This window comes from Camelina sativa, chromosome 6, assembly GCF_000633955.1.
Source record: "Camelina sativa cultivar DH55 chromosome 6, Cs, whole genome shotgun sequence".
Lineage (NCBI taxonomy): Eukaryota > Viridiplantae > Streptophyta > Magnoliopsida > Brassicales > Brassicaceae > Camelina > Camelina sativa.
Window position 1 is genome coordinate 5,037,019 of NC_025690.1, and position 17,620 is coordinate 5,054,638.

General features: G+C 38.2%; 5 protein-coding genes and 3 non-coding genes across 8 annotated transcripts; all 8 read left to right on the forward strand.

Annotated features, from left to right (window-relative positions):
• Nucleotides 2,142–5,312, forward strand: LOC104790435 (monodehydroascorbate reductase 4, peroxisomal). Its single transcript, XM_010516189.1, has 7 exons — nucleotides 2,142–2,378; nucleotides 3,052–3,103; nucleotides 3,232–3,312; nucleotides 3,422–3,540; nucleotides 3,789–4,008; nucleotides 4,094–4,212; nucleotides 4,365–5,312. Exons 1-7 carry the CDS (start codon nucleotides 2,259–2,261, stop codon nucleotides 5,118–5,120), a joined length of 1,467 nt encoding a protein of 488 aa, XP_010514491.1. The 5' UTR covers nucleotides 2,142–2,258; the 3' UTR covers nucleotides 5,121–5,312.
• Nucleotides 5,455–5,526, forward strand: TRNAP-UGG. Its single transcript has one exon. It is a non-coding gene; the product is annotated as a tRNA-Pro (tRNA).
• Nucleotides 5,685–6,506, forward strand: LOC104790437 (50S ribosomal protein L12-1, chloroplastic-like). The gene has a single exon (XM_010516191.2). It carries the CDS (start codon nucleotides 5,767–5,769, stop codon nucleotides 6,340–6,342), a length of 576 nt encoding a protein of 191 aa, XP_010514493.1. The 5' UTR covers nucleotides 5,685–5,766; the 3' UTR covers nucleotides 6,343–6,506.
• Nucleotides 8,995–9,066, forward strand: TRNAP-UGG. Its single transcript has one exon. It is a non-coding gene; the product is annotated as a tRNA-Pro (tRNA).
• LOC104790436 (50S ribosomal protein L12-3, chloroplastic-like) lies at nucleotides 9,192–9,997 on the forward strand. The gene has a single exon (XM_010516190.2). The coding sequence runs from the start codon at nucleotides 9,270–9,272 to the stop codon at nucleotides 9,831–9,833; it is 564 nt and encodes a 187-aa protein (XP_010514492.1). The 5' UTR covers nucleotides 9,192–9,269; the 3' UTR covers nucleotides 9,834–9,997.
• On the forward strand, nucleotides 12,486–12,557 carry TRNAP-UGG. Its single transcript has one exon. It is a non-coding gene; the product is annotated as a tRNA-Pro (tRNA).
• Nucleotides 12,683–13,550, forward strand: LOC104790439 (50S ribosomal protein L12-3, chloroplastic-like). The gene has a single exon (XM_010516192.2). The coding sequence runs from the start codon at nucleotides 12,761–12,763 to the stop codon at nucleotides 13,322–13,324; it is 564 nt and encodes a 187-aa protein (XP_010514494.1). The 5' UTR covers nucleotides 12,683–12,760; the 3' UTR covers nucleotides 13,325–13,550.
• Nucleotides 14,067–16,774, forward strand: LOC104698706 (serine/threonine-protein kinase ATM-like; the record flags this gene model as incomplete). Its single annotated transcript, XM_019246284.1, has 2 exons — nucleotides 14,067–15,535; nucleotides 16,216–16,774. Coding segments are annotated over 2 exons (2,028 nt in total), but the record flags the coding sequence as incomplete, so codon positions are not given.

Genomic DNA, 17,620 nt, shown 5'->3' on the forward strand with positions numbered 1-17,620 from the left:
AATCTCGAAATCATATGTTTTTGAATGTGCTTATTCTGCTGAAGTATGGAGATTGATAACACAAAGACTTAAGTTATCATCCCCTCCGCTTCTTTGGGATCAGATTCTTCTTTGGATGCCAACAGTTTCAGCATCAAAACATACAAAACTTGCTCTCTTTCAAGGTTGGCAGGCTACAATCTATGAACTGTGGAGAGAGAGAAATCGACAATTTCATGAAGGTCTTTCGGTCTCTCCAATTTCAGTAGCAACAAGCATCATTTCCACCATGAATAACAAGTGTAGTTCATTGATGCAATTGGGTTTGAAGCGAGGGATCTCACTTTTTCAATGTTGGATCAGTTAAGTTTCATAACAAACATGAGGCTCTGATTGCTTTTTCCTCTTTTCAGACTTTGTTTGTTTTAAACCTTCCATCCTTCTAGCTCATGCTAGCCTTCGTTCTTATTTCTTTGTTTGTAATATAGTTCTATCCTGTAAACTTAATATTTTATTTATTTAAGAAAACCCTTTAACAAAAAAACAAATCACTATATTTTAAGACAAATTTGAATAAATATTGCAGACAAAACAAACTAAACCGTTAGAAGATAAAATCACTATATCGAAGTTGTTTTAGATGTCTAAACGTCGTATTTGTCGGCAATTGACGTCTTACTTAACATACTTTTGAACTTTTTCCAACAACAATCAATTTATAGTTAATATCAACTATATAGAATAACACGATTTTGTTGAATAAAACTTCTATAAAAAAATTGTAAAAAAAAATCTTCTCATAACTCGCTAATCATTTAACTAATAACATTTATGCCAACTAGGTTGAGATTTAACTTTTTCTAGGCTTACAATATATAATTTATAACTAACAAATAAAAATACAGTGTAATTTACAAACTAATTTTTTTGACTCACACCAATCAATTTTTTTTTTACACCAATCAATTTTTTTTTTACAATAAAAAAAAATTAGCTTATGAGAGCCAATGAGAAAGAGAATCGTTTACAAAAGTAATAACATGCAGTTGGATACGAACTTGTCGTGCCAAACTATTCGCAAGCACATTATCCTTCCTAGAAATCAAGGTCAAATAGAAGGTCGAAAATTCTGCCTTGTCCACCTTGATGTTTTTGAGATATGCTGAGAAGGCTGGCCAGTCGAAGGGAGAAGACATCATTTTCACCAAATTTTAACAATCTGTATAGAAAGCCACGTTCAAGAAATCGTGACCTATCATGCATCGCATAGCCCAAACAAGAGCTTCGACTTCAACATGCAATGGGGATAGGCTACGGCAAAAATTGGAGGTGTCATAAATGAGGAGGTCCCCTGAGACGACCGATATACCCAACCCGCACCAGTAAACTGTAAACATATCTGAGTCCTTCCACAAGCCATCAACAAAACAACGGAAACCTGTGAAGGCAGAAAAGAGCTGAGCCGCCCCCACCCCCGATCAAGGAACAGGTCGTAGGCTAACTGGAAAAAACTCCTCCTCACCCTAAACCTCTGACCAAGCCTTTGCCTCACTCAGTGTCGGTCCGGTGAAATCTGAGGCCCAAAACAGAAAAAAAAAAATATTAGGATTATCTTTTTTTTTAAATAATAAAATACTAAAAGCTGATATTTGTTTTGCTAATTATATGGGGCTGTCAAAAAATTTATGTATTAACTTCTAAAATTTTGGTATTTTTTGCTAATTATAGAGACTTTTTCTGATTTTAAAACCTATTTTATTAATTATAGGATATTTTTAAATTATGATCTTTTAACTAATTTTAGCTTTTTTGAAAATCTATTATTGGACATTTTTCAAATTAGAAGGCTTTTTTATAAAATTAGGGAGTTTTGAGGCCTTATTAGTTTTTTAAAAAATCTCCAAAATGGACTTCAAAATTTTGAGAACCAATACAAATGTTTCGTTAGAATCGGTGAAGGGCGGGCCTGGGTCAAGCCAGTCGTGCAAGCAAAGAGTTAAGCTGGGTCCACAAATTAAACGGTCCTGATCCTCCTTTAACTTAATCTTCACCGTTGGATTATTAAAGAAGTCAAAAGAAGGGTACAATTGTAAAATGACCAATACCAAATCGTCGAATATCATTCACTAAAAAATCCATAGATAACAGAATTTTCTATTTTCTTCTGTTCCTAATAAAAAAAAAAAAAATTATTTTCTCGGAAAATTAAAAACAAAAATATACAAAACCATCGTCATGTATGTTTAGGATTTTCTCGGGGAAGTGATAAGGAAAAAAACATGGGGAGAGCGTTCGTGTATGTAATTCTCGGTGGAGGTGTTGCTGCTGGCTATGCAGCTCTCGAATTCACGCGTAGAGGTGTCTCCGATGGCGAACTCTGCATCATTTCCGAAGAACCCGTAAGCAACCCAATTCTATCTCTTTAATCTCATTTATAGATTTTCAATTTTTTTCTTGTTTCGATTGCGAAATCATCCTTTTTGTTTTAAAGTCCTGTATCGGCTCTGAATTTATCAGTTTTTTTCTCACATGAAGATTTTGAAATTTTCTTTTTTTAAGTGACTCTGATGTTTTGTATAACTATGTCACTAGTTTTTGGAATTCTTGGTGTTGATTGAAGCTTTGGGTTTTGGTGGTTAGGTATTATACTTTGTTAATTGAAGTATCAGAAGCTCAAGAAACAAACCTGATCAGTTTCAATCAAATCTTACTTATGCGTGTTTACTTTGAAATTTTGTTAAAGATCAAGATTTTTTGATATTATGTGCAATTTGTGCTTAGCTGTATATGGATGTGATATAATTGGGGTATTTGGTAAGAGTTACACTACTTGTAGAGTAGCTTTGCAAGAATCAATACATTGGTAGCGTCTAGCCTTGAAGGACAGTAATTTGTGTGGTTTACGTATCAGTTCCAAACAACCCTTTGACTCACTATTTTCTGGTTTGTGATTCATGTCTTTTCACTCATGCTTGTTTTGTTATGAAGTGTTGGTTTGTGGGTTCTATGTTTGTTTCGCCCCCTGTAGAAAATAAGCTTTGGTATTTGCTTTTTTTTTTGTTTGTTTTCTAGGTTGCACCGTATGAGAGGCCAGCTTTAAGCAAAGGTTTTCTGCTGCCAGAAGGTAAGAGAAAACCTGGTAGAGTGCGGTTTCTGCATTTTGAGTTAGGGAAACCTAAGATGAATATAAGGGAATTTGGTTAAAGTTTACTCATTAGGCTTTGTAAGGGTTACTCATGACCTTATCTGCAGCTCCTGCACGGCTTCCTTCTTTCCACACTTGTGTTGGTGCTAATGATGAGAAGCTCACCCCGAAATGGTACAAGGATCATGGTAATTACTTCTACACATTTTTTTTTTTTTGAGAAAGTACTAATTTACTTGGGCTATGACTACACACTACAGGATTCTTTCTGATAATTTTTTAAAATACTTTTCTCAGGAATTGAATTGGTCCTTGGAACTCGTGTTAAGTCAGTTGATGTGAGGAGGAAGACTCTTTTATCTAGCACTGGGGAGACTATAAGTTACAAATTCTTGATCATTGCAACTGGTGCCCGGGTATGGATTGCACAATAATATTTATGTTTTGTAAATGTTATTGTCCTTTGGGATTTATTAATCTGTGATTTCTTATCATTAATAACTGAAGACAATGATTTTGTAATTGTGGAATGTCAATTAGATGATATGGGCAAATCAGCTCACTCCTGAACACTGTTGAAGGAATTAATGTTATTTTAATACTTTGAACATTGAAATGCTAAAGTCATGGCCTTATTTTTATCATATGTGGCTTGTGCAAGTAGGCGTTGAAGCTCGAAGAATTTGGGGTGGAAGGCTCAGATGCTGAAAATGTTTGTTACTTACGAGATCTGGCCGATGCAAACAGGCTTGCCACTGTGATTCAATCAAGCTCCAACGGGAATGCTGTTGTTATCGGTGGTGGCTACATTGGCATGGAGTGTGCTGCATCTTTAGTGATCAACAAAATCAATGTGACGATGGTTTTCCCAGAGGCTCACTGCAGTATGTACTCTTGATTATTACTCAACTTACGTGTAAGAGAGAAAGTTTGTGTATTTGGCTTGACCTTTTTAGTTTCTTATGACAGTGGCACGTCTCTTTACGCCCAAGATTGCAAGTTTGTATGAAGACTACTACAGAGCTAAAGGCGTGAAATTCATAAAAGGAACGGTTTTAACATCATTTGAGTTTGACTCGAATGGAAAGGTAATCTTTCCTTCTTCAGCTATAGAACTAAAGATGGGAAGAATCAGGTGAACAATGGATACTCTTGGTCCAATGATGAAACTATGAAAGAGACTTGTTCTGTTCAGTTTGTTTGTTTATTGATACGAGCTTTTCTGGTTTTTATTTTACAGGTCACTGCGGTCAATCTCAAAGATGGGAACCAATTACCAGCAGATTTGGTTGTGGTTGGAATCGGGATACGACCAAACACAAGCTTGTTTGAAGGACAGTTAACAATAGAGAAAGGAGGGATAAAAGTAAACAGCAAAATGCAGTCTAGTGACAGCTCAGTGTATGCAATAGGCGATGTAGCTACATTTCCAGTGAAACTATTTGGCGAAATGAGGAGGCTTGAGCACGTGGACTCAGCTAGGAAATCAGCGCGACACGCAGTTTCAGCCATCATGGATCCAGTCAAGACTGGAGAATTTGACTATTTGCCGTTCTTCTACTCAAGGGTCTTCGCCTTCTCATGGCAATTCTATGGAGACCCTACAGGTGAAGTTGTGCACTTTGGAGATTATGAAGACGGGAAATCGTTTGGAGCGTATTGGGTTAAAAAGGGTCACCTTGTTGGATCTTTTCTTGAAGGAGGGACTAAAGAAGAATATGAAATCATCTCAAAGGCGACACAATTGAAACCAGCTGTGACAATTGATTCGGAAGAATTGGAAAAAGAAGGACTCGGGTTTGCTCAGACCGTAGTGAGTCAGCATAAAGTTCCTGAAGTTAAAGATATTAAGAGCTCGGAGATGGTGAGGCAATCTTCAAGCGTGGTGATGATGAAGAAGCCTTTGTACGTATGGCACGCTGCTACTGGAGTCGTTGTGGCTGCATCTGTAGCTGCGTTTGCGTTTTGGTATGGGAGGAGACGCCGTAGATGGTGAGAACCCACCCCTCTTCAAGTGATTTTGAAATGCGGGGTGTTGGATTCATTGGAAATGGAACTTGTTTGTTGTTTGTAGCATTGGTGGGAAAAAAATATAGAAGGGAGAGAGTCCAAACTACTCGATGTGATTACACAACGTTGGTATACGATTATTATATGCTTCTTTTTAATGCATAAATGTTTTCCACTACAACTTCGATTCAAAAGTCTTTGAACCCCTTTGGTACTTTTTATTGTTTAGGAATATAATAAAGCGTTGATAAGCTTGTGATTAATGACATAATTAGTAGTGGATATGTTTAAAAAGAGAGTAAATGTGATTATATCAATCAGGGCGTTTGGTCTAGTGGTATGATTCTCGCTTTGGGTGCGAGAGGTCCCGAGTTCGATTCTCGGAACGCCCCTGTCTTTTTTTCTTTTAACTTCTCAATGTCAAGGGTATTACCGTCAAAAGATGAACTCGGACAACCTCATCTATGACTATCCGCGCATAATAGCAAGCCTGCGCCTTAATTTATTTTCCCAAATTACCCCTTATCTTTTATTTTTCTGTCCCTCATCTTTTCATCTTCCTCCTACAATCGAATCAAACCACTCACACAGAGAGCGAAACTCAAATCCGAAGAAGCCAAAAGAGTGAAACAATGGCGTCGACGACTCTCTCAATCGCAAGCTCAATCCGTTCTTCATCTTACCCAACACTCGCTTCCGCTAATCACTTCCCTTCCCGAACCACCGCATTCGAATTCCCCTCCCGCTTCGGTGGTGCTTCATCTTCCATGCTCACTCACCGTGCAACTCACCTCCGTCCCATCGCCGCCGTCGAAGCTCCGGAGAAAATCGAGAAAATCGGATCCGAAATCTCATCCTTAACCCTCGAAGAAGCTCGCATTCTCGTCGATTACCTTCAGGACAAGTTCGGCGTCTCTCCACTCTCCTTAGCTCCTGCTGCAGCGGCTGTTGCAGCTCCGGCCGACGGTGGTGCAGCGGCTGTTGTGGAGGAGCAAACCGAGTTCGATGTGATTATCAACGAGGTTCCGAGTAGCTCGCGTATCTCAGTGATTAAAGCTGTGAGGGCTTTGACTAGCTTGGCGTTGAAGGAAGCTAAGGAGCTTATCGAAGGGTTGCCCAAGAAGTTTAAAGAAGGAGCGACTAAGGATGAGGCTGAAGAAGCTAAGAAGACTCTTGAAGAAGCTGGTGCTAAAGTCTCCATTGCTTAAGGTTTTTTTTTTTTATAAAAAGTTGTTCTCTTTTCTGGAAATTTCGGGATCTTTTGATGTTGTTTAGTATAGTTTGCTTTTGGAATTGTTGATTCAGCTTTAAGAAATTGTTGTAATTTGAGTAAATTTGGCTACCCATATGCTGATTTAGCCGTTGTTGCGTAGATTCACAGTAGCTGCACATAAGATGTTTGTTGAAATGCCTAGCAGAGGATAAGATGATTCATTCACATACGAAGTTAGGGGACATATTTAGTTGTTTAACAATGAAACGGTAGCTATAGTTAGGGATGTCAATTGGGCTGTCCAAGTCCAAATGGACACATCCATTTTATGGATATTTATGGTCAAAGCCCAAATAGAAAACTATGTCCAAATAAGTGGAAACCAAATAAGATCATGACCAATTGGACTGTTCATGGGGTCCAGAATCTCCAGATAATACATGAACTCAATTAAGCTAAAAACTTAAAAATAAATTATAATACTCAAAAATTCATATATATAGCACTCATAAATTCATATAAAACTTATAAATTGAAGTTTTGTTCATGAAAGTTGCACATGGTCTTTATTCTCTAGTCTTGAAGGATAAAAATGAGGAAAACAAAAAAAAAAAATTCTCTCAAATTTTGGAATCCCTAATTTTGAAGGATTATTGGACAATCCATATCCAGATGAGTTTGAACCATTTATTAGCGGGTTAAATTGGTTTTGTGTCCATTTGACCGCTTTAAATTTGGTCATAACCATAACCGGTCCAATTTAATTTGGACATGATTCACCCATAGTCTCTAAGCCCAGTTGACATCCCTAGCTATAGTTTGTGATTGACCCATTAGCACAAACATAGTTGCAGTATAAGTTCACTGAGATAGGATCTGTAGACTTATTAAAAGTGATTTGTTTGTGTTTTGCCATGTGTAATACTACATAGGTGTAGATTCTTGTTCTAATCATGGAAAACAGTAAAAAAGAAACAGATTATTCATGAAAATAGATTCTTCAGCAGCAAACTAAAAATCCATGAAAACTATCTCTTCGGAAATCGAAATTTTTATCGAAGTTGGGATGAACACGAAATCAAACTCGGGCTAATTTCCTCATCACATCTAGATGCTGAAATCAAGATTAGTACATTTTGGAAAGAAGTTCTTCTAACCGCTGTTTTCTTTGAGAGGGGTTTACTTTTCCACTTTTAACTACACGCTTGTTACCAACTGCCTTTTTCCACAGCCGTTAAAAAACCTTTTACGGCCTTATTGAAACGATATTACCATTTACCAATCGGGACCAACATTTTATCATTGTTGTTTAACCTATGTTAATATCCGGGCCGTTTACTACAAATGGAGCTTAGGTATAGAACTGAATTTGTTAAGATATGACTGAAACAGAGAAAGAAGGAGCGAAGTTATGCTTGAGAGCCACACAACAACTTGTCCCTATGAGGGCTCTAAACCATTTGTCAAACGACTTTCCAAAGAATATAAAATTCTCACATCTAACTTCGTTGCCTTCTCTTACACAGACCTAACTTTAGACAAGGAAACAAATCGTGACTTTAGAAAGTAGAAATTATTTAAAACCTATCAACCAAAGTTCAGGCATAAATAAACTTAGGGTTTGTATCGTCCTAATAAAAAAATATAAGGGTTTTATCTTGTTTATCTTCCTCATCTTCTTCTCTCGTGCAGTCTAGGAAACGCAAATACATAAGAAAAATCTGTAAAGAAGAAGAAACCAAAGAGCTAATAAATGGCAGCTACGACTCTTTCCATCTCGACCACAATCCCTTCCTCCTCTTGTTCTTCCGGTCTTGATGCGGAACATCACTTCCCTTCTCGACCCATCGCAATACAACTTCCGTTTGGCTTTGGTGTTTCTTCTTCTTCATCTTCCACGCTCAGCCACCGTGCAATCTACCTCCATCCTATATCTGCAGTAAAAGCTCCAAAGAAAAGCACCGTGCAATCTATCTCCATCCGAGATCTCGTCTCTAACCCTCGAAGAAGCCAGCATCCTTGTCGGCTACGTCAAAGACAAGTTCGGTGTTTTAATACTCTTTTCAGCGCCTGCTGCTGCGTATTTCCCTCCTCCCCTTAACACTGGCGGTGTATCAAAGCCGTTAGGGCTATGACTAGCTTTGTCGTTGATGGAATCGAAAGAGCTCATCACAGAAGGTTTTCCGAAGAAGTTTAAGGAAGGCGTGACAAGATGAAGCAGAAGAAGCCAAGAAACAAGCTCGGAAGAAGCTTGCACCAAGATTTCCATTGTTTAAGTTTAAACAGTTTTTAAAACATGAAGTGTTTTTTCTTTTTTTCTTAATAGACTTTCATAAAATTATTTTGGTGTTTAATAGACTTTCATGTTTTGGTGTTAGGTATATTTATGGGTAATGGTAGTGTCTCTACTAGATTCTACGATAGTGTTTGCATTTGGCCACTCCTAAAACTCTGAATGTGAAAACCAAAGTGGATCACAAGGTGCTAAATCCGTTTAAGTACCTTTTTCTAGCATGAAATTATTTACTTACCTTTCAGAAATTAATGTAATTTTAACCAATATGGCTTCTCGTAACTGGTTTTGCTTAGGTTTTACATAATGTTTGACTATAAGAAAAGTAAACATACGTATCATTTTAAGCAACAAGGGCGTTTGGTCTAGTGGTATGATTCTCGCTTTGGGTGCGAGAGGTCCCGAGTTCGATTCTCGGAACGCCCCTGTCTTTTTATTTTATTTTAACTTCTCAATCGTATTCACGCACATGATAAGCAAAACATACGCATTACATTAAATGACCATAATACCCCTTATCCTTTTGTTTTTTTTTATCCTCATCTTCTTACAAACACACACACAGAGAACGAGACACGCAAAACAAATCCCAAAAGAGTCAAGAGGAAGAAGAAGAAGAGAGTGAAACAATGGCGTCGACGACCCTCTCAATCGCTTCCTCAATCCGTTCCTCATCTTATCTCACTTCCGCTTCCACCCATCACTTCCCTTCCAAAACCACCGCAATCGAGTTCCCATTTCGCCTCGGAGGTGCTTCAACCCACCGTGCAATCCACCTCCGTCCCATCGCCGCCGTCGAAGCTCCGGAGAAAATCGAGAAAATCGGATCCGAAATCTCATCCTTAACCCTCGAAGAAGCTCGCATTCTCGTCGATTACCTTCAGGACAAGTTCGGCGTCTCTCCACTCTCCTTAGCTCCTGCTGCAGCGGCTGTTGCAGCTCCGGCAGACGGTGGTGCAGCGGCTGTTGTGGAGGAGCAAACCGAGTTCGATGTGATTATCAACGAGGTTCCGAGTAGCTCGCGTATCGCAGTGATTAAAGCTGTGAGGGCTTTGACTAGCTTGGCGTTGAAGGAAGCTAAGGAGCTTATCGAAGGGTTGCCCAAGAAGTTTAAAGAAGGAGCGACTAAGGATGAGGCTGAAGAAGCTAAGAAGACTCTTGAAGAAGCTGGTGCTAAAGTCTCCATTGCTTAAGGTTTTTTTTTTTTATAAAAAGTTGTTCTCTTTTCTGGAAATTTCGGGATCTTTTGATGTTGTTTAGTATAGTTTGCTTTTGGAATTGTTGATTCAGCTTTAAGAAATTGTTGTAATTTGAGTAAATTTGGCTACCCATATGCTGATTTAGCCGTTGTTGCGTAGATTCACAGTAGCTGCACATAAGATGTTTGTTGAAATGCCTAGCAGAGGATAAGATGATTCATTCACATACGAAGTTAGGGGACATATTTAGTTGTTTAACAATGAAACGGTAGCTATAGTTAGGGATGTCAATTGGGCTGTCCAAGTCCAAATGGACACATCCATTTTATGGATATTTATGGTCAAAGCCCAAATAGAAAACTATGTCCAAATAAGTGGAAACCAAATAAGATCATGACCAATTGGACTGTTCATGGGGTCCAGAATCTCCAGATAATACATGAACTCAATTAAGCTAAAAACTTAAAAATAAATTATAATACTCAAAAATTCATATATATAGCACTCATAAATTCATATAAAACTTATAAATTGAAGTTTTGTTCATGAAAGTTGCACATGGTCTTTATTCTCTAGTCTTGAAGGATAAAAATGAGGAAAACAAAAAAAAAAAATTCTCTCAAATTTTGGAATCCCTAATTTTGAAGGATTATTGGACAATCCATATCCAGATGAGTTTGAACCATTTATTAGCGGGTTAAATTGGTTTTGTGTCCATTTGACCGCTTTAAATTTGGTCATAACCATAACCGGTCCAATTTAATTTGGACATGATTCACCCATAGTCTCTAAGCCCAGTTGACATCCCTAGCTATAGTTTGTGATTGACCCATTAGCACAAACATAGTTGCAGTATAAGTTCACTGAGATAGGATCTGTAGACTTATTAAAAGTGATTTGTTTGTGTTTTGCCATGTGTAATACTACATAGGTGTAGATTCTTGTTCTAATCATGGAAAACAGTAAAAAAGAAACAGATTATTCATGAAAATAGATTCTTCAGCAGCAAACTAAAAATCCATGAAAACTATCTCTTCGGAAATCGAAATTTTTATCGAAGTTGGGATGAACACGAAATCAAACTCGGGCTAATTTCCTCATCACATCTAGATGCTGAAATCAAGATTAGTACATTTTGGAAAGAAGTTCTTCTAACCGCTGTTTTCTTTGAGAGGGGTTTACTTTTCCACTTTTAACTACACGCTTGTTACCAACTGCCTTTTTCCACAGCCGTTAAAAAACCTTTTACGGCCTTATTGAAACGATATTACCATTTACCAATCGGGACCAACATTTTATCATTGTTGTTTAACCTATGTTAATATCCGGGCCGTTTACTACAAATGGAGCTTAGGTATAGAACTGAATTTGTTAAGATATGACTGAAACAGAGAAAGAAGGAGCGAAGTTATGCTTGAGAGCCACACAACAACTTGTCCCTATGAGGGCTCTAAACCATTTGTCAAACGACTTTCCAAAGAATATAAAATTCTCACATCTAACTTCGTTGCCTTCTCTTACACAGACCTAACTTTAGACAAGGAAACAAATCGTGACTTTAGAAAGTAGAAATTATTTAAAACCTATCAACCAAAGTTCAGGCATAAATAAACTTAGGGTTTGTATCGTCCTAATAAAAAAATATAAGGGTTTTATCTTGTTTATCTTCCTCATCTTCTTCTCTCGTGCAGTCTAGGAAACGCAAATACATAAGAAAAATCTGTAAAGAAGAAGAAACCAAAGAGCTAATAAATGGCAGCTACGACTCTTTCCATCTCGACCACAATCCCTTCCTCCTCTTGTTCTTCCGGTCTTGATGCGGAACATCACTTCCCTTCTCGACCCATCGCAATACAACTTCCGTTTGGCTTTGGTGTTTCTTCTTCTTCATCTTCCACGCTCAGCCACCGTGCAATCTACCTCCATCCTATATCTGCAGTAAAAGCTCCAAAGAAAAGCACCGTGCAATCTATCTCCATCCGAGATCTCGTCTCTAACCCTCGAAGAAGCCAGCATCCTTGTCGGCTACGTCAAAGACAAGTTCGGTGTTTTAATACTCTTTTCAGCGCCTGCTGCTGCGTATTTCCCTCCTCCCCTTAACACTGGCGGTGTATCAAAGCCGTTAGGGCTATGACTAGCTTTGTCGTTGATGGAATCGAAAGAGCTCATCACAGAAGGTTTTCCGAAGAAGTTTAAGGAAGGCGTGACAAGATGAAGCAGAAGAAGCCAAGAAACAAGCTCGGAAGAAGCTTGCACCAAGATTTCCATTGTTTAAGTTTAAACAGTTTTTAAAACATGAAGTGTTTTTTCTTTTTTTCTTAATAGACTTTCATAAAATTATTTTGGTGTTTAATAGACTTTCATGTTTTGGTGTTAGGTATATTTATGGGTAATGGTAGTGTCTCTACTAGATTCTACGATAGTGTTTGCATTTGGCCACTCCTAAAACTCTGAATGTGAAAACCAAAGTGGATCACAAGGTGCTAAATCCGTTTAAGTACCTTTTTCTAGCATGAAATTATTTACTTACCTTTCAGAAATTAATGTAATTTTAACCAATATGGCTTCTCGTAACTGGTTTTGCTTAGGTTTTACATAATGTTTGACTATAAGAAAAGTAAACATACGTATCATTTTAAGCAACAAGGGCGTTTGGTCTAGTGGTATGATTCTCGCTTTGGGTGCGAGAGGTCCCGAGTTCGATTCTCGGAACGCCCCTGTCTTTTTATTTTATTTTAACTTCTCAATCGTATTCACGCACATGATAAGCAAAACATACGCATTACATTAAATGACCATAATACCCCTTATCCTTTTGTTTTTTTTTATCCTCATCTTCTTACAAACACACACACAGAGAACGAGACACGCAAAACAAATCCCAAAAGAGTCAAGAGGAAGAAGAAGAAGAGAGTGAAACAATGGCGTCGACGACCCTCTCAATCGCTTCCTCAATCCGTTCCTCATCTTATCTCACTTCCGCTTCCACCCATCACTTCCCTTCCAAAACCACCGCAATCGAGTTCCCATTTCGCCTCGGAGGTGCTTCAACCCACCGTGCAATCAACCTCCGTCCCATCTCCGCCGTCGAAGCTCCGGAGAAAATCGAGAAAATCGGATCCGAAATCTCATCCCTAACCCTCGAAGAAGCTCGCATCCTCGTCGACTATCTCCAAGACAAGTTCGGCGTCTCTCCACTCTCCTTAGCTCCTGCTGCAGCGGCTGTTGCAGCTCCGGCAGACGGTGGTGCAGCGGCTGTTGTGGAGGAGCAAACCGAGTTCGATGTGATTATCAACGAGGTTCCGAGTAGCTCGCGTATCGCAGTGATTAAAGCTGTGAGGGCTTTGACTAGCTTGGCGTTGAAGGAAGCTAAGGAGCTTATCGAAGGGTTGCCCAAGAAGTTTAAAGAAGGAGCGACTAAAGATGAAGCTGAAGAAGCTAAGAAGACTCTGGAAGAAGCTGGTGCTAAAGTCTCCATTGCTTAAAGCTTAAGGCTTTTTAAAAATCGATAAAAATGTGATTTTTCGGAATTTATGAGTCTTTTTTTTTTTGTGTTGTTTAGTATAGTTTGCTTTTTGAATTGTTGTACTTTGAATCAATTTGGTTTCCCTTTAACGGTTTATGTTTCCCACAAGTGCTTCGTTTTGATGCACATCACGTGTTTGTTGAAATGCTTAGCTCAAAATAAGACAGAACAGAGAGTTTGAGGGATATGGTTTTGGCATGAAATTTTGATATTTTAATCCTGAAAAATCTAATCGGAAAATTCGGATCGAGAAAAACAAATGAAGAGAGATGACTTGATGATGATATAAAACATGAGTTTAACATGTTGTTAACTAATAAACGTATGATAAACGAAAATCGAAAACGAATTTTAGATGATAATCAGAAAAAAAGTACATAACCAAATCAAAAGCCTTAATTAATCACATAAAAGTCTAAACCTTTATTTATTTTTCTTGAGAGGACAAAAAAAAAAAAAAAAAACGAAAACTTTACGCCGCAGGAAACGAGGAAGAAGGTGTTGTTTTCTAGATTCGCTGCTTCTTCTTCTCAGGTGATTTTGTTTTTCTTAATTCTTCGAAAAGGTGTAAACTTTAACGTGTTTTTTCTCGTGAAGATATTAAAAAAACCCTACTTTTCAATTGGTCTGGTCGTAGGTTTTATGTTTGGGGTTTTCTAATCATTGTTGCTGTCTGAATGTCTAGAGATTAGAGAAGATAATCTTCTGGTTCGATAGGGAATATGCTAACGGCTGGTTCTAGGGTTTCTGAAAACCGAGAACGAGGTGGTGATTCTGATAAGCAATTGAAGGAGGAAGATGATGTTAAGATGGAGGACGTTAACGACGACGACTCTGAACGAATCGAAGATTATGTGATGAGTGAGGTTTCGTCTTTGAGAGATAATTTTGAAGAAATAGAGAACGGGTTCCATGTGGGAGATTTTGTGTGGGGTGAAGGAGTCAATGGTCAACGATGGTGGCCAGGTCAGATTTATGATTCTTCACATGCTTCAGACTTGGCTTTGAAGACAATGCAAAAGGGAAAATTACTTGTGGCTTATTTTGGAGATGGGAGCTTTAGTTGGTGCAATCCATTGGAGTTGAAACCATTTCTCGAGAATTTCAACGAGTTTTCGAAGATGAGTGGTTCTAGAGGCTTTCTCAGTGCTGTGGAAGAAGCTGTAAGAGAGATTGGTGAACATGTTGAGCAGTTTTTGGTTTGTGATGAGGCGGCGGCTCTGGTTAGTTCTGTAGCTGTGAATCCTGGAGTTAAGGATGGTGTTGTTGTGCCTGATGTTAGAAGAGAGATTGTGTCCTCTTTGATTCTTGAAAAACCTGGCGTTGTTCTTGATGATGTTAAAGGCCTAGCGAAGACGGTTAGTTATAGTGATTTGTTAGAGTTTGAGGTTTTGAAGAGGAAAATATCAGCGTATTATCGGTGTAAAGGAAGATTTGATTTAGCTAAGTATGTTGAACATCAATATATCATAGGACTTGAAGACAAAGAGGAGGATGAGTCTTTCCAGCTGAGATCTTCGAGAAAGTGTTCAGGGTTTGTTAAGAAAAATAGGAAATGTGGTGATGTAGCAACCACTGGTTCTACTACCCGGCGGTGGAGAAGACTGAGTGAAGTTTCGAAGGTTGAAAACGCTGAGGAAGAACTTAGCAATAGGAAGAGTTTGTCGTCGAGGAAGAGAAAGAGCAAAAAGAGTGTTGTTGATAGTAATGATGATGAGGAGATTGAGAAAAGAGTAGAGTCAAATGACTCTAACCATTTAGAAGAAAGTGAGAAGAAAGATGATGGTTCAGGTATCGAAACTGATGTTAATTTAGCAACTCCATTGGCTTCACTCAGCAAAAGGCTCAGGATTGATGTTTCGTCAAGTGTTGAAAGGAACAATGACAATGGCGAGACTTTAGTGCAGACAGGTAAAAGAGAGAGGAAGAAACGCAAGTATCTTTCGCCTGAGTACATGACAGACTTTAGTTGCAGAGCGAGGAAGAGCAAATTAGAATCAGCAGATCGAGTGACGCCTGAAAAAGCCGTTGATATTGTGAAACTGGGAGCTACAGCAGAGGAAATGCTGGATCTAATTCGAAGAGTGGCTCTCAGTACAAAATATCCAGAAGACTACAATAGCTCGTGTGACATGGTGAGGGAGTTCGTGTCCATTTACCGAAGCTTTACATATCATCATGGGACCAATTATTAGGGATGTCAATTGGGTTGACCATGTCCAATTGGACACCTCCGTTTTTTGGACATTCATGGTTTAAGCCCAAATAAAACTATGTCCAAATATGTCCAAATCAAATAGGATCATGACCAATTGGATTGTCCATGGGGTTCAGATTATACATAAACTCATCTAATACTTATTCTTAAGATTAAACTTATAAATTCATCATTAATTACGAATTAGAGTAAACCCACAAAATTTACCTTTTCAAAAGTTCGTAAAGTAGAGCTTTAGATCTGATTGAAGCTTCAAGCTTCAGATCACGAGAAGCAGAGCTGCAGAGGAGATGCTTGATGACGATTGACGAGATGAATGATGATTTGAAATCGATTATCGCCTGAGAGAGAAACTTAGAATCGATTATCGCCTGAGAGGCTGAGAGAGAAAGAGAGAAGCAACAAATGAAGAAAAAAAAGTTTCTCCCAAATTGTAAAAACCCTAATTTTTTAGGGTTATTGGACAGCCCACGTCCAAACTAATTTGGACCATATATCAATGGACTAAATTTGTTTTAGACCCATTTAACCATTTTAAATTTGGTAATGACCAAAACCAGTACAAATTAATTTGGACTGGACAGCCCATGGTTTTAGAGACCAATTGACATCTCTACCAATTATAACAAGATTCACAAGAGGAACCTTTCAGATGGAGAGGATCATCCTGAAGTAATGGATGAGAAAGAGCAAACGAGAGATGAACCGAATGAGAAGCAATTTTCAGGTGTTGAGCTATTTATTAAGACTGATCTTGGTTCTACTCTGCCTTCAAAAGATTATTTGATCAAAACGTACAAAACATTTGGAGCTTTGGACATGGGGAGAAGCTATACATTCGACAATAACTCTAGCGCAGTCATTGCATTCTCGAATGTATCTGATGGAGAAGCGGCTTATTACAAGACATTAGAGAAATGCCCATTTGCTGCTACTTCCACCGTTACATTCAAGCTCAAGTATCCATCTTCTGCTTCATCATCGCCTGAAAGCACTAATGAGAAGACAGAAACCGAAACAAGAAAGGGTGTAATGGAAATCGAGTGTTTGAAAGAGAAGCTTGAAGAGATAAGATCATTGCTGGATCAATCAGAGGGAATGATTACAGAAGAAGTGAAGATGAAGCTTGAAGATGAATCAAGAAACTTGCTTGGCAAGGTAACCAAGTTGATTATTGTTCGTCCGTCTTAAATTAGGATCTGTGTTTTTTAGTTTGATTGAAGAAGACTTTTTTAGCTTTTAGGAGACAGAAAGTTCCGAAAGCCTGAGACTATTTTACATATGCAAGAAAGAACAACTGGAGAGAAAAAGTGAAAAATTACATTCCCTTAAATCATTTGGTTATTTTATAGGCCCAATGGGCCTCTGATCTGAGTCTTTCTCTAAAATTGCTGAGTTTTTTTGCCGGCGGAATAGTTAAGACTCAAGAATTTTTAAACCTAAGAAGTAGTGAACCCGCTAATAGACTCCGAGGGTTACCTAGTAACACTTTGAGGGCTTTCTATTGAATAGGCCCATTAATTATCCATCTATAAATACCGTACAAGGTTCGTCTTCTTCAACATCACCCACTAACCTAATTCATATGAACATCTCTGCGCCGCTTCGTTATTTTTGCTCTCTCTCATTAGTTTTAGGGTTTTAAGGTCTCTTTAAATGGTTTTTACTCTAGTAAGTGTTTGGTTGGTGTATGGCGAGGATGATCAATGCTTAAATTTCTGACACCTCTTGTATGAGAAGAGTTTGATAGCCTCTTCTATGAGCATATTATGCAATACTCTGAGCCATCCCACCAAATTTGTGTTTTTTGTTTTTGTTTTTATTGGATCTGAATTGGGTATTTGAGTGCAGTGATTGTAAAAGTAATTCCTCGTACTGAAAGCCATTGGCTTGATAGACTCACATTACACCCATAGAATATGAGCACTCAACCCTTTTCTTCAAAATCCGTTTTTTTTTTCAATTTGGTTTTTGTTTATGTATCTATTGAATCTGTTAGTTTGGTTAGTAATATGTTTTAGTGATTATGTTTCTGTG